This window comes from Eumetopias jubatus, unplaced genomic scaffold (assembly GCF_037043125.1).
Source record: "Eumetopias jubatus isolate StellerSeaLion01/CBP00866 unplaced genomic scaffold, mEumJub1_p1.0 scaffold_17, whole genome shotgun sequence".
Taxonomy (NCBI): Eukaryota; Metazoa; Chordata; class Mammalia; order Carnivora; family Otariidae; genus Eumetopias; species Eumetopias jubatus.
Genome location: NW_028274823.1, coordinates 1,329,966 through 1,345,374, shown reverse-complemented (window position 1 = coordinate 1,345,374; position 15,409 = coordinate 1,329,966). Strand labels below are relative to the sequence as shown.

General features: G+C 46.8%; 1 protein-coding gene across 1 annotated transcript in view; it reads left to right on the top strand.

Annotated features, from left to right (window-relative positions):
* The window catches only part of LRRC27 (leucine rich repeat containing 27), a 41,851-nt gene extending 27,081 nt beyond the window's left edge, over positions 1 to 14,770 (top strand). Inside the window, 3 exon segments of the mRNA XM_088020107.1 lie at positions 124 to 236; positions 9,093 to 9,228; positions 14,627 to 14,770. Coding sequence (XP_087876233.1) covers positions 124 to 236; positions 9,093 to 9,228; positions 14,627 to 14,770 — 393 coding nt within the window.
* Positions 14,771 to 15,409: the final 639 nt, after the last annotated feature.

The window sequence follows — 15,409 nt, the reverse complement described above, 5'->3', positions numbered from 1 at the left end:
CTCAGGACAGCCACTGATGCGCCTCCTCACAGAGGAAGGACGAGCCCAGTGCCCCCCGGGCGCGCGCTTTGTGTGAACGGCAGTGTCCCCTCGGATTCCTAGAAACATCTTGTGTTTTCCCAGGTGGCCTCAAAGATTCCCTTTGCCACGGATTTGATAGATAATGAGAAAATGCCAGTGAATCCGTCTGGAAAAATGAGGCCAAGCAAAGAGAAGTCGTCAGAAGCAAGTAAAGACAAGAGATTGGTACCTGGGATCCAAGTTCCACAGCCCTCTGCAGACACTCCCCGCACCAGTGCTCATGCGCAGCAAAGGAGGGCCTGGCCACCCCCGCGGCAGGCTCCGAGGAGAGGAAGGGGGAGGGCGGGTCCCTGCCCTTCCACGCAGGGAAGAGCAGCTGCTGGGGGCCTGGCATCTCTGTTGTTTCCTGTGTTCGCGCTTCAGGGGTGTGCTTGCTCAGACCCAATGCTGACCTAGCGTCTGCCCCCTGGGAATGCCCGTCGAGCCCCTCACAGATCCCCAGCTGCTGCGAGGCCGCTGTCTGTATGGGACCCACCCGAACTAAATCTGTGTGTGTGTGTATGCATGTGTGTGTGCGCGCGCGTGTGTGCACAAGCGTGCGTGTGTGCGTGTGCGTGTTTGCATGCGCGTGCTTGTGTGCGCGCATGCTTGTGTGTGCGTGTGCGCGTGCGTGTGTGTGCGCGCGTGTGTGCATTTTGCCAAAGAACCGATGTCTTTGCACACAAGACACTGATGCTGTGATTCTGCTCTTCTGCACCCAGCAGCCCCTCCCAGGCATGCTGGGAGAGCCACGGGCGTCAGGGGGCACTGCTGGAAGGCCCTGGGGCTTCAGCACCATCTCCTGGGTCCCTCTTGCTTCCCTAGCGGCTCCCTTCTGATCTGCACCAGCCCCGCCTTGGGCGCCGAAAGCCTGAGTGGAAGGGAGCTGTGGGCGTGGCTGGGGGACTCCCAGGCTCGCAGGAGGACCGGCCTGGCCACCTGGCCTCTGCACCTGCTGGCCCTGCCCACCACTGTGTGTTTCAGCGCTCTGGAGACCAAGCGTGGTTTGAGAGGCCTGGAGGAAGGTCGTCATGGTGTGACATGTGAACAGCAAAGGGCTGTTCTCGTCTGGGGAGTCATTCCTCCTTCATGCCTAGAACACTTGGGGACAGTTTTATAGGTCTGCACACTGGATGAACCCCCAGGCATGTGGAATGGTTTAGATGAACATGGGCAGCAAATGTCTCCTCACAGCTCATGAGCGTCACTGTCAGGAAGCCCCTGGCCTCCAACCACCCTGTAGACAGGGCTTTACCAAGAACCAGGGTTGGAGGTGCGGACACTTGGATTCTGTGTGGAGCAGGACCGGGGACAGGGGAGTGACTGCTTTTCTCTGGGGGCGCACTGAGGAGCGGGGCCCCGAGTTCTCAGCTCCTCCGGGCAGAGATTGGGAGGCCACCATTTTCACCCTGGTCCTCCAAGGCTGTACCGATAGCTTGCAGGGAAAAAAAGCTCCTGAGAGGGGCGCCTGGGTGGCTCAGTTGGTTGAGCGACTGCCTTTGGCTCAGGTCATGATCCCGGGGTCCTGGGATCGAGCCCCGCATCAGGCTCCCTGCTCGGCGGGAAGCCTGCTTCTTCCTCTCCCACTCCCCCTGCTTGTGTTCCCTCTCTCGCTGTCTCTCTCTCTCTCTCTCTCTCTCTCTCTCTCTCTGTCAATTAAATAAATAAAATTAAAAAAAAAAAAAAAAAGCTCCTGAGAGCAAACCTGAGCAGCTTGCTTAGCCCGGACCAACAAGGGCGGGGCAATTCCACCTCCAGCAAAGACATTTGGGAACCACGGCAACAGGCCCCTCCCCCAGAAGATCAGCACGAACAGCCAGCAAGCCAAGACCAAGTTTACCGATCAAGGAGAACGGGAGAACTCCAGCGCTAGGGGAATACTGCACATAGAATTCATCGCTTTTTTACCATGATTCTTTAGTTTTTCAAAGTTAATTTTTTTAACTGTTTTTTTTTAAATTTTCTTCTTCCCTTTTTCAACCAACATCTTATCAATCCTTTTTTAAAAAAATATTTTTTAATTTTCATTTTTAGAGTCATATTTTATCCCTTCATAGTAGTTACCCTTATTTTTGGCATATATATAAAAGTTGTTCTCTCTTTAAAATTTTGAGATACAGTTTCTTCTAACAGATCAAAATATACCCTAAATCACTAGTGTATGGTTTTGTTCTAGTCTCCTGCCTGATCACATTCTCTCCCTTTTTTTTCCTTTCTATTTTTTTAAATCTTCTTTCTTTTTTCAAACAACTTCTTATCTTATCAATTCCTTCATAAAATCCTTAATAATTTTTATCTTTACAGTCATCTTCCATCCCTTCATCGTATCAACCCTTATTTTGTACATATATGTCTTTCTTCCTTTAAAATTTTAGGAGGCACTTTCTTCTAACACACCAAAATACGCCCAAAATCTAGTGTGTGGCATTGATCTATACACTAGCCTGATCATATTTGATCATATTCTGTTTTTTTTTGTTTTGTTCTGTTTTTGTTTGTTTTTCTCTTTTTCTTTTTTTTCTCTTTTTCATTTCTTTCTTTCCCCTTCTTTTCCCCTGGTTTCAGGTCTTTTCTGATTTGTATAGAGTATATTTGCTGGGGACGTTGTTAACCTGTTAGCATTCTGTTCTCTCATTCATCTATTCTCCTCTGGACAAAATGACAAGATGAAAAAAATCACCTCAGCAAAAAGAACAAGAGGTAGTACCGTCAGCCAGGGATCTACTCAATACAGACATTAGTATGATGTCAGACCTAGAGTTCAGAATCATGACTTTAAAGATACTAGCTGGGCTTGAAAAAAGCTTGGAAGTTATTAGAGAAACCCTTTCTGGAGAAATAAAAGAACTAAAATCTAACCAAGCTGAAATCAAAAAGGCTATTAATGAGGTGCAATCAAAAATGGGGGCACTAACTGCTAGGATAAATGAGGCAGAAGAGAGCATCAGCGATATAGAAGACCAAATGATGGAAAATAAAGGGGCTGAGAAAAAGAGAGATAAACAACTACTGGATCACGAGGGCAGAATTCGAGAGATAAGCGATACGATAAGATGAAACAACATTAGAATAATTGGGATCCCAGAAGAAGAAGAAAGAGAGACAGGGGCAGAAGGTATATTGGAGGAAATAATAGCAGAGAACTTCCCTAATGTGGGGAAGGAAACAGGCATCAAAATCCAGGAGGCACAGAGAACCCCTCTCAAAATCAGTAAAAATAGGTCAACACCCCGACATCTAATAGTAAAACTTACGACTCTCAGAGACAAAGAGAAAATCCTGAAAGCAGCTCGGGAGAAGAGATATGTAACCTACAATGGTAGAAACATTAGATTGGCAACAGACCTATCCACAGAGACCTGGCAGGCCAGAAAGGACTGGCATGATATCTTCAGAGCACTAAACGAGAAAAATATGCAGCCAAGAATACTATATCCAGCTAGGCTGTCATTGAAAAAAAAAAGGAGAGATAAAAAGCTTCCAGGACAAACAAAAACTAAAGGAATTTGCAAACACGAAACCAGCCCTCCAAGAAATATTGAAAGGGGTCCTCTAAGCAAAGAGAGAGCCTAAAAGCAGCATAGATCAGAAAGGAACACAGACAATATACAGTCACAGTCACCTTAGAGGCAATACAATGGCACTAAATTCATGTTTTTCAATAGTTACCCTGAATGTAAATGGGCTCAATGCCCCAATCAAAAGACACAGGCTAACAGATTGGATTAAAAAACAAGACCCATCCATATGCTGTCTACAAGAGACTCATTTTAGACCCAAAGACACCCCCAGATTGAAAGTGAGGGGGTGGAAAACCATTTACCATGCTAATGGACACCAAAAGAAAGCTGGGGTGGCAATCCTTCTATCAGACAAATTAGATTTTAAAACAAAGACTGTAATAAGAGATGAGGAAGGACACTATATCCTACTTAAAGGGTCTATCCAACAAGAAGATCTAATAATTGTAGATATCTATGCCCCTAACATGGGAGCAGCCAATTATATAAGGCAATTAATAACAAAAGCAAAGAAACACACTGACAACAATACAATAATAGTGGGGGACTTTATAACACCCCCCTGACTGAAATGGACAGATGATCTAAGCTAAAGATCAACAAGGAAATAAAGACTTTAAATGACATACTGGACCAAATGGACTTCACAGACATATTCAGAACATTCCATCCCAAAGCAACGGAATACACATTCTTCTCTAGTGCCCATGGAACATTCTCCAGAATTGATCACATCCTAGGTCACAAATCAGGTCTCAACCGGTACCAAAAGTTTGGGATTATTCCCTGCATATTTTCAGACCACAATGCTTTGAACCTAGAACTCAATCACAAGAAGAAAGTAAGAAAGAACTCAAATACATGGAGGCTAAAGAGCATCCTACTAAAGAACGAATGGGTCAACCAGGAAATTAAAGGAGAATTTAAAAAATTCATGGAAACCAATGAAAATGAAAACACAACTGTTCAAAATCTTTGGGATACAGTAAAGGCAGTCCTGAGAGGAAAGTATATAGCAATACAAGCCTTTCTCAAGAAACAAGAAAGGTCTCAAATACACAATCTAACCCTACACCTAAAGGAGCCAGAGAAAAAACAGCAAATAAAGCCTAAACCCAGCAGGAGAAGAGAAATAATAAAGATCAGAGCAGAAATCAATGAAATAGAAACCAAAAGAACCGTAGAACAGATCAACGAAACTAGGAGCTGGTTCTTTGAAAGAATTAACAAGATTGATAAACCCCTGGCCAGACTTATCCAAAAGAAAAGAGAAATGACCCAAATCAACAAAATCATGAATGAAAGAGGAGAGATCACAACCAACACCAAAGAAATACAAACAATGATAAGAACATATTATGAGCAACTCTATGCCAGCAAATTAGATAAACAGGAAGAAATGGGTGCATTCCCAGAGATGTATCAACTATCAAAATTGAACCAGGAAGAAATAGAAAACCTGAACAGACCTATAACCACTAAGGAAATTGAAGCAGTCATCAAAAATCTCCCAACAAACAAAAGCCCAGGGCCAGATGGCTTCCCAGGGGAATTCTATCAGACATTTAAAGAAGAATTAATACCTATTCTCCTGAAACTGTTCCAAAAAATAGAAATGGAAGGAAAACTTCCAAACTCATTTCATGAGGCCACCATTACCTTGATCCCAAAACCAGACAAAGACCCCATCAAAAAGGAGAATTATAGACCAATATCCTTGATGAACATGGATGCAAAAATTCTCACCAAAATACTAGCCAATAGGATCCAACAGTACATTAAAAGGATTATTCACCATGACCAAGTGGGATTTATCCCTGGGCTGCAAGGTTGGTTCAACTTCTGCAAATCAATCAACGTGATACAATACATTAAGAAAAGAAAGAACAAGAATCATATGATCCTCTCAATAGACGCAAAAAAGCATTTGACAAAGTACAGCATCCTTTCTTTTTCTTTTAAGTTTTTATTGTTATGTTAATCACCATACATTACATCATTAGTTCTTGATGTAGTGTTCCATGATTCATTCTTTGTGCATAACACCCAGTGCTCCACGCAGAACGTGCCCTCTTTAATACCCATCACCAGGCTAACCCATCCCCCCACCCCCTCCCCTCTAGAACCCTCAGTTTGTTTTTCAGAGTCCATCATCTCTCATGGTTCGTCTCCCCCTCCGACTTACTCCCCTTCATTCTTCCCCTCCTGCTATCTTCCTCTTTTTATTTTTTCTTAACACATATTGCATTATTTGTTTCAGAAGTACAGATCTGTGATTCAACAGTCTTGCACAATTCACAGTGCTCACCGTAGCACATACCCTCCCCAATGTCTAACACCCAGCCACCCCATCCCTCCCACCCCCCACCACTCTCCAGCAACACTCAGTTTGTTTCCTGACATTAAGAATTCCTCATATCAGTGAGGTCATATGATACATGTCTTTCTCTGATTAAGTTATTTCACTCAGCATAACACCCTCCAGTTCCATCCACGTCGTTGCAAATGGCAAGATCTCATTCTTTTTGATGGCCGCATAATATTCCATTGTGTATATATACCACCTCTTCTTTATCCATTCATCTGTCGATGGACATCTTGGCTCTTTCCACAGTTTAACTATTGTGGACATTGCTGCTATAAACATTGGGGTGCACGTACCCCTTCGGATCCCTACATTTGTATCTTTGGGGTAAATACCCAGAAGGATAGTGTACAGCATCCTTTCTTGATCAAAATTCTTCAGAGTATACGGATAGAGGGTACATACCTCAATATCATAAAAGCCATCTATGAAAAACCTACAGCGAATATCATTCTCAATGGGCAAAAGCTGAGAGCTTTTCCCCTAAGGTCAGGAATGCGGTAGGGATGTCCACTGTCACCACTGCTATTCAACATAGTATTAGAAGTCCTAGCCACAGCAATCAGACAACAAAAAGAAATCAAATGCATCCAAATCAGCAAGGAGGAAGTCAAACTCTCACTCTTTGCAGACGATATGATACTGTCTGTGAAAAACCCAAAAGACTCCACCCCAAAACTGCTAGAACTCATACAGAAATTCAGTCAAGTAGCAGGATATAAAATCAATGCACAGAAATCAGTGCCATTCCTATACACCAAGCACAAGACAGAAGAGAGACAAATCAAGGAGTCGATCCCATTTACAATTGCACCCAAAACCATAAGATACCTAGGAATAAATTTAACCAGAGAGGCAAGGGATCTGTACTCAGAAAACTATAAAATCCTCATGAAAGAAATTGAGGAAGACACAAAGAAATGGAAAAACGTTCCATGCTCATGGATTGGAAGAACAAACACTATGAAGATATCAATGCTACCTAGAGCAATCTACACATTCAATGCAATCCCCATCAAAATACCATCCACTTTTTTCAAAGAAATGGAACAAATAATCCTAAAATTTGTATGGAACCAGAAGAGACCCCGAATAGCCAGAGGAATATTGAAAAAGAAAACCAAAGCTGGCGGCATCACAATTCTGGACTTCCAGCTCTATTACAAAGCTGTCATCATCAAGACAGTATGGTACTGGCACAAAGACAGACACATAGATCAATGGAACAGAATCAAGAGCCCAGAAATGGACCCTCAACTCTATGGTCAACTCATCTTTGACAAAGCAGGAAAGAATGTGCAATGGAAAAAAGACAGTCTCTTCAACAAATGGTGTTAGGAAAATTGGACAGCCCCATGCAGAAGAATGAAACTGGACCATTTCCTTACACAAAAATAGACTCCAAATGGTTGAAAGACCTAAATGTGAGACAGGAGTCCATCCAAATCCTAAAGGAGAACACAGGCAGCAACCTCTTCGACCTCAGCCACAGCAATTCTTCCTAGAAACATCGCCAAAGGCAAGGGAAGCAAGGGCAACAATGAACTATTGGGATTTCATCAAGATAAAAAGCTTTTGCACAGGAAAAGAAACAGTCCACAAAATCAGAAGACAACCGACAGAATGGGAGAAAATATTTGCAAATGACATATCAGATAAAGGGCTAGTATCCAAAATCTATAAAGAACTTATCAAACTCAACACCCAAAGAACAAATAATCCAATCAAGAAATGGGCAGAAGACATGAACAGACATTTTTCCAAAGAAGACATCCAAATGGCCAACAGACACATGAAAAAGTGCTCCACATCGCTCGGCATCAGGGAAATCCAAATCAAAACCTCAGTGAGATACCACCTCACACCCATCAGAATGGCTAAAATTAACAAGTCAGGGAACGACAGATGTTGGCGGGGATGTGGATAAAGGGGAACCCTCCTACACTGTTGGTGGGAATGCAAGCTGGTGCAGCCACTCTGGAAAACAGTATGGAGGTTCCTCAAACAGTTGAAAATAGAGCTACCATACGATCCAGCAATTGCAGTATTGGGTATTTACCCCAAAGATACAAATGTAGGCATCCGAAGGGGTACGTGCACCCCAATGTTTATAGCAGCAATGTCCACAATAGCCAAACTGTGGAAAGAGCCAAGATGTCCATCGACAGATGAATGGATAGAGAAGAGGTGGTATATATACACAATGGAATATTATGCAGCCATCAAAAGGAATGCGATCTTGCCTTTTGCAATGACGTGGATGGAACTGGAGGGTGTTATGCTGAGTGAAATAAGTCAATCAGAGAAAGACATGTATCATATGACCTCACTGATATGAGGAATTCTTAATCTCAGGAAACAAACTGAGTGTTGCTGGAGTGGTGGGGGGTGGGAGGGATGGGGTGGCTGGGTGATAGACATTGGGGAGTGTATGTGCTATGGTGAGTGCTGTGAATTGTGCAAGACTGTTGAATCACAGATCTGTACTTCTGAAACAAATCATGCAATATATGTTAAAAAAAAAAGATAGCAGGAGGGGAAAAATGAAGGGGAGTAAGTCGGAGGGGGAGACGCACCATGAGAGATGATGGACTCTGAAAAACAAACTGAGGGTTCTAGAGGGGAGGGGGTGGGGGGATGGGTTAGCCTGGTGATGGGTATTAAAGAGGGCACGTTCTGCGTGGAGCACTGGGTGTTAGGCACAAACAATGAATCATGGAACACTACATCAAAAACTAATGATGTAATGTATGGTGATTAACATAACAATATAAAAATTAAAAAGAAAGTGGGGCCACAGGGCTGGCTTCCTGAAAAAAAAAAAGACCTTCCCCATCATGTGGCTTTCTGTGCATTGTCCTCAATGTGTCATTTCTTACCTGGATTTGAAGTTTAAAACATAGTGTGTTCTCACATCTTCTAACCATCTGGGCCTGTCTGAGCTGCTGCCTGGAGGGAGAGCCGGTGGCCTCTCGTGGCCTCTCATGGCCCCACCATCACTGCGTTGTCACCATGTCGTGACAGCCCCTGAGCCACGGGACTCTAGTGTGGCCTGGAGGAAAAAGGAAAATTCTCTCTCCCCTGTTGGAAGAGGAGTTTCTGAGACTCGACTCAATGTGTAAAATCCTTTCCTTTACCCTTTGTTTCCTCAGTGCCTTCCGAGCAGGGCATCTAGAAGAAAACCTAAAACAGCACATTCAGAAAGTACACAAACACAGAAAAGGGTTTCAGGGGATGGAGCCACTCGAGGAAATCAGGCAGGCTGTGCAGGATTTGGAGATTGTAAGTATTTGTCGGCTGTGTGTAAAAATAAAGTGTTCTGGGGAAAATCAAAGGGAACTTGCCACGCGCATGTTCTCTCCCATGATGGGGAGCGTTTACCGGGCCTCACGGTGAGGGCATGCCCAGGATCATGGTTAGAGGACAGGAAAGTGTTTTCGTGGCACGTGAGCCCACAGATGTGTTATACCACCATTTGATCGGGGGGACAGATAGGGACGTGTCTGTGGGGTCCTCACCCACGCTTTGTGCCCAGCAGAGCCTGGTGGGGCCGTGAGAGGGCCTGGCCACAGCCGGGCGCGGGCTGACCCTCCGGTGTCTGTGTGGCAGGGAGGCTGGCCTTTTCACATGCGTCCGTCCGTTCGCAGGTCCTGGTACGCACCTGCTGCTTGTGCAGAAATGACCAGGGTCATGAGAGTGATGCCGGGGTCAAGGAAGGCAGCTTTCCACCCTGAAGGACCCATAGTTACCCACCCAGCTGGTGGAGGGAACCCGCGGTCCTCCCTAGAATGACCGAGCTCAGAGAGTCTGTGTCGGCTGACCCTGATGTTTCTGTGCCCTTGCTGCTCACGGTGCAGGAGAACATGCTTGCTCTCCCCTGCCGCCTGGGCTCTGGTCTGCAAGTCTCACCCCGATGCAGCAGCTCAGCACTGCCCGTCGGAGGGCTCATTGTCACCTCTCTCCGTGGACCTCGGGCAGGACGGGGAGGGTGGGAGTGCAAGTGGAGGGCCTGGGCCATGTCGTGGGGACCCCCCCATCCGATTCTCCCCTCTTCTCAGGATCTTTTCCTTCCCAGCCCAGAGAACTGTACCTGCCTTCAGGTGAGCTTTATTCTTCCCAAATCTGTTGTCTACAGCTGTAACCACCTCCTTAAACACCCCAAACCCTACCACGACTTCTAAACATCTGTGTCTCAAGCTTCACATTGCAGGGGAGTGAAAAGTCTGTTTGGTGTTAGGAATAACTCTGCGCTCACAAACCTAACATGAGATGGACCAGTTCCCTGAAAGACACCATCTGCCAAAGCTCATACAAGAAGGAATAGATGATCGGAATAGATTGATATCAATTAAAGAAATTGAATCAATAATACTTTTCCACTGGGTTCACTGGTGAATTCTATCAAACATTTAAGGAAGAAATTATACCCACTCTCTATAATCTCTTCCAGAAAACATAGGCAGAGGGAAAAAATCGTAATTCATTCTATGAGGCCAACATTACTCTAAATCAGAACAAAGGTGTTACATGGGAGGAAAACAACAGACCAATATCTCTCCTGAAAATCGATGCAAAAATCTTCAATAAAATATTAGCAAATCAAACTTAATATATAAAAAGAATTATACACCATGACCAAGTGGAATCTATCCCAGGTGTGCAAGGGTGATTCAGCATTTGAAGATCAATTTATATAATGCTAAAGAGGAAAAATAACATGATCATGTCAGTGGATGCAGAAAAAACATTTGACAGAATCCAACACCTATTTGTGATAACAGCTTTTAGCAAACTAAGAATAGAGTGGAACTTCCTCAACTTGATAAAGAACATGTACAAGAGCTACAGTGAACATCATACTTCATGGTGAGAAACTAGAAACCACCCTTTCTCCTGAAGATCAGGAACAAGGCAGGGACAACCCTTCTGAACATTCCTCTCCAGCATCATACTGGAAGTCCTAGCTTTTGCAACAAGACAAGAAAGGGAAAAGATATACAGGTTAAGAAGCTGGAGCTAAAACTGTCTTTGTTTTCAGTTGACATAATTGTCTATGTAGAAAATCCAAAAGAGGGGCGCCTGGGTGGCTCAGTTGTTAGCATCTGCCTTCGGCTCAGGTCATGATCCGGGGCCCTGGGATCGAGCCCCGCATCGGGCTCCCTGCTACGCGGGAGGCCTGCTTCTCCCTCTCCCACTCCCCCTGCTTGTGTTCCCTCTCTCGCTGTCTCTCTCTGTGAAATAAATAAATAAAATCTTTTTTTTAAAAAAAAGAAAATCCAAAAGAATTGACAAAAAAACTCCTACAACTAAAAAGTGGTCATGGCAAGGTTATAGGATCCAAGGTTAATATATAAAAGCCAATTGCTTACCAATATATCAGCAGATAAGTGGGATTTGAATTTAAGAGCATATCATTTACATTAGCACCAAAAAAATGGTGCTGGGTACAAATCTAACAAAATATGTACAGGATCCATATGAGAAAAACAAAACTCTGATGAGTGAAATCAAAGAAGAACTAAATGGATGAGAGGAATCCCATGTTCATGGATGGGAAGACTAGAGATTCAACACAATCCCAATCAAAATCCCAGCAAGTTATGTTGTGGGTATCGACAACCCGATGCTAACGTTTAGATGGAGAGGAGACACAGGCCCAGAATCGCCACAAACACTGAAGGCGAAGAACAAGGTTGGGGGACTGGCGTTACCCGACCTAGAGACTCCCTGTAAATCTACGGTAGTCAAGACGGTGTGGTGTTGGTGAAAAAGTAGACAAACGGGTCAACGGATCGGAGAAATGGACCCACGTAAGTACAGTCAATGGATGCTTGATGAAGGATCAACGGCGACACAGCGGAGCAAAGGTGGTCTCTTCAAGAGATGGTGCTGGAACACTTGCAAAATAAAGAATCTAGAGCCAGACCTCACACCTTCACAGAAGTTAACTCAAGATGCATCACAGACCTAAATGTGAAACGTGAAACTGCAAAACTTCTAGGAAATAAAATAGGAGAAAGTGTAGCTGACCTTGGGTTGGCAGGGAGTTTTAGATATAACACCAAAGGTATGACAGAAAAAATTGATAACCTGACTTCATTAAAATTTAAAATTTTTTCTCTGTGAAAGATGCTGTGAAAAGAATAAGACAAGCTAGAGACTTGGAGAAAATATCTGCAAAACACACATCTGATAAAGGACTGCTATCCAAAATATACAAAGAAAACAAACAACCCAGTTAAAACATGAACCATGGATCTGAACAGACACCTCACCAAAAAAGATATAGAGATGTTAAGCATAGGAAAAGATGCTCAATATTGCATGTCAGGAGGGAATTGCAAATTAAAACAGAGATACTACTCACATGTATTAGAGTGGCTATAATCCTAGCCACTGACCACACCGGATGCTGGTGAGGATATGGAGCAGCAAGAACTCACGTTCACTGCTGGCGGGTGCAGAATAGTGCAGGCACTTCGGAAGACAGTTTGGTGATTTATTACAAAATTGAATGTACTCTTACCTTGAGATTCAGCAATTGTGCTCCTTGGCATTTACCTGAAAGAGTTGAAAACTTAGGTCCACGCAAAAACCTGCTCATGAATGTTCATAGCAGCTTCACTCATAGTTAGCAAACCCAGGAGCAATTGAGATGTCCTTCAGTAGGTGAGTGGATAAGCAAACTGTTTATGGATCCCATGGAATATCATTGGGTCCAAAAAGGAATGAGCTCTCACGCCATGAAAAGACCCGAGGGAACCTCAAATGCATATTACTAAGTGAGAGAGCCGGTCTGAGGTGACAACTGTATGACAGTTTGGAAAAGGCAGAACTCTACAGACGGGGGAGGATCAGCGGTTGCCAGGAGGGAGGACAGGCGGAGCAGGGAGGATGCTCAGGCAGCAGAACCACTGTGACCACACAGTGATGGACACCTGTCACTGTCCGTCTGTCTAAACCGGTACAATGCACAACACAAGAGTGAGCCCTGGTGGGCACTACGGACCCTGGGTGATGACAGTGGGTCCGTGTCACTCCTGGATTGTGACAAATGTCCCAGCTGGTGGGGGATGAAGACAGCTCTACAGGAATAAAGCCTCTTCGTCTTCTGAAAAGTCTAATTTGAAACTGAAACCTGAGATTGCTGGGAGGGAATAGGGCACACGGGAAGGGCAGGAGAGAGGAACGGAGTGGACTCCTCACCAAGGGGCAGAGTGGTCTGCCATCGGGGGGGAGTGCTGTGCTCTGACCATCAGGCCAGGTGCCAGGTGCCTGCAGAGGACGGGGGATGGGGTGCCTTCACGGGTGGGGTCTCAGGCACTTTCCACGCAGCTTTTCTTGGGAAGCGACCACAGAACGCATTTCTCCAAAACAAGACAGCAGAGCAGGAAAGAGGAGTAAATGTTCTGGAAAAAGGGACGCTGACCCAAGAGAGTGCCCGGGCGCCCCCAGACAGCCCGCTGTGCAGGCCGCCAGGCTGGAGTGCAGCCAGGAGCCTGCAGGGTGTCTCCTGGGCAGACAGAGGAGGCTGAGCGTCTGACCAAGCGGAGAGGACATTGAGGAATCCGTGACAAGTATGTCGAAGACAAAGGAAGACTTTCGAAGGAGCAGTTCTTAACCCACGAAGAACACAGGTTTCTACGGGAAAGATGTCACCGGTGGACACTTGCTGGATTGGCAGCAAGTACAGTCCACCCATGAGCAACACAGGTGTGCCCTCCGCGGGGCGCATCGTCCCTGGGACGGCGCTGTAAATGTGATTTCCGAAGCGACCGTGTCCTCTCGTGCTGACTTTACTGGAAGAATACACACAGCATGTGCTAGTCGACTGCGGCTCTGGCCCACAGCAGGCTGTTAGTAGAGTTGGGGGGTGAACAGTTTCACGCGGAATTCAGACCGGGCAGGTCTGGACGTTGTGCGACGGTCAGATGTACTATTTACCGAGTCCGAGCGACATAAAGCTGGACGTTCATTTCGCCCCTTGTTGTGATGGGGCTGTATGAGGGGACTCAGGTGCCTGGGCTGGAGGCGGGGTCCAGGTCATGCCCCAGGGAGGTAGAACTGAGGAACAGGGGGGAGCACAAAGGACGGGCCCTTCTTGGGGATGGGGTGGGCCCAGCACTGCCAAGTTCCCACTGGCCAACCTCTCTCGGGGCAGAGGCAGGAAAGAGCCTGCTCCTTGATGCTGGCCGCTCTGTCCCACTTCCCGGGCCCAGCAGACTGGCGAGGAACTCTATTAGGGACCCCTGGTCCTGGTGCTGTGTCTGTGGTGGGAGGGTGGCAATTGTGGCCCTGCCCTCCCAGGGCGGGTGTGAGTCTCAGGTGTGACCGTGGGCAGGGACGTGAGCAGGAGAGCCTTCATCCGTCCATCACCTGGCGTTCTCTCAGACAGCTGTAGGCAGAGGTCACAGGCGGGGCCCTGGTGGGGCTCCGAGAGGGGTGGTCCCTGGGCCGACCTAAGAGGCCGCCGTCCTCCACGGGCCAGAGGGCGCGCTCAGCCGGCCCCACTGCAGAGCATCCCGCGGTGAGTAGGCCCCTCGAGGACGGCGGGCTCCGGCCGGGGGGGACAGAGTGCTGCCCGCCCCTGCATGGGTCCGTGTGTCTGCACCGGAGGCATGCTTTTGCTGCGGGCCCTGCCGGCCTGGATAACTTTTACCCCCTCCCTTTCTCCCAGAAGGCTAGAAAGCTACAGGGCGAAGAGAGGAAACTGAGGCTGGGACCGACCTGGATGAGAAGCCGCCAGTTGACCGCTCTCGCTGGACACCTGCCACTCCACGCACCTGCATCTCGGCCTTGGGATACACTGTTTAACGTGAAGTAGTAGGAGGAGAGATGACAGATGCTAAGGAGCGAGTATCACTTGTGCTGACCGAGAATCTTCAGACCCGAGAAGTTGGTTTAGCAGCTTGTGAGCCTGCCAGGTGCCCCCTTCCAAGCGTCTGGGGGGGAGGGGGCGGGTCCGACGCCACCCCTGGGCGGTTGTTCACGGCCTCGGCTGCGTGGCTCCTTCAGAGGCTGTACAGGGTTTAAGCTGGACTAAAGGAGAGGATACGGTAAACAAGCCACGCGGTTTTCACCCCCGTGCCCACGTCTCTGCAGATCCGGCTGACAACATGTTTCGGTGTCAGCCCCTGTCTCCCCCACCCCTGCCGCCCTGGTCACCCATGGGACCCTCGTGTCCACTGACTCACGCGTTTCAGTTGGGAGGGGTCAGAAGTCTGTGAGTCCCCTCCCTGCACCCGGCACTGCTCTTCTCCCTTGGCCTCACGCTTCCTGCTGACACACCTCTGCCCCCGGCCGCCCTTCGCAGCCCACCCTCACCCAGGCCAGTCAGACCCTGCCCGACTTACTCTCTGCAGGACCGTCTGACTGAGTGTTAAATAAATTCCAGGCCTTAACCTTGAAAATGTCCTTGATTTGACCTCAGCTCCCTGGCCTCTGGGTGGGAGGGAGGCAGTTA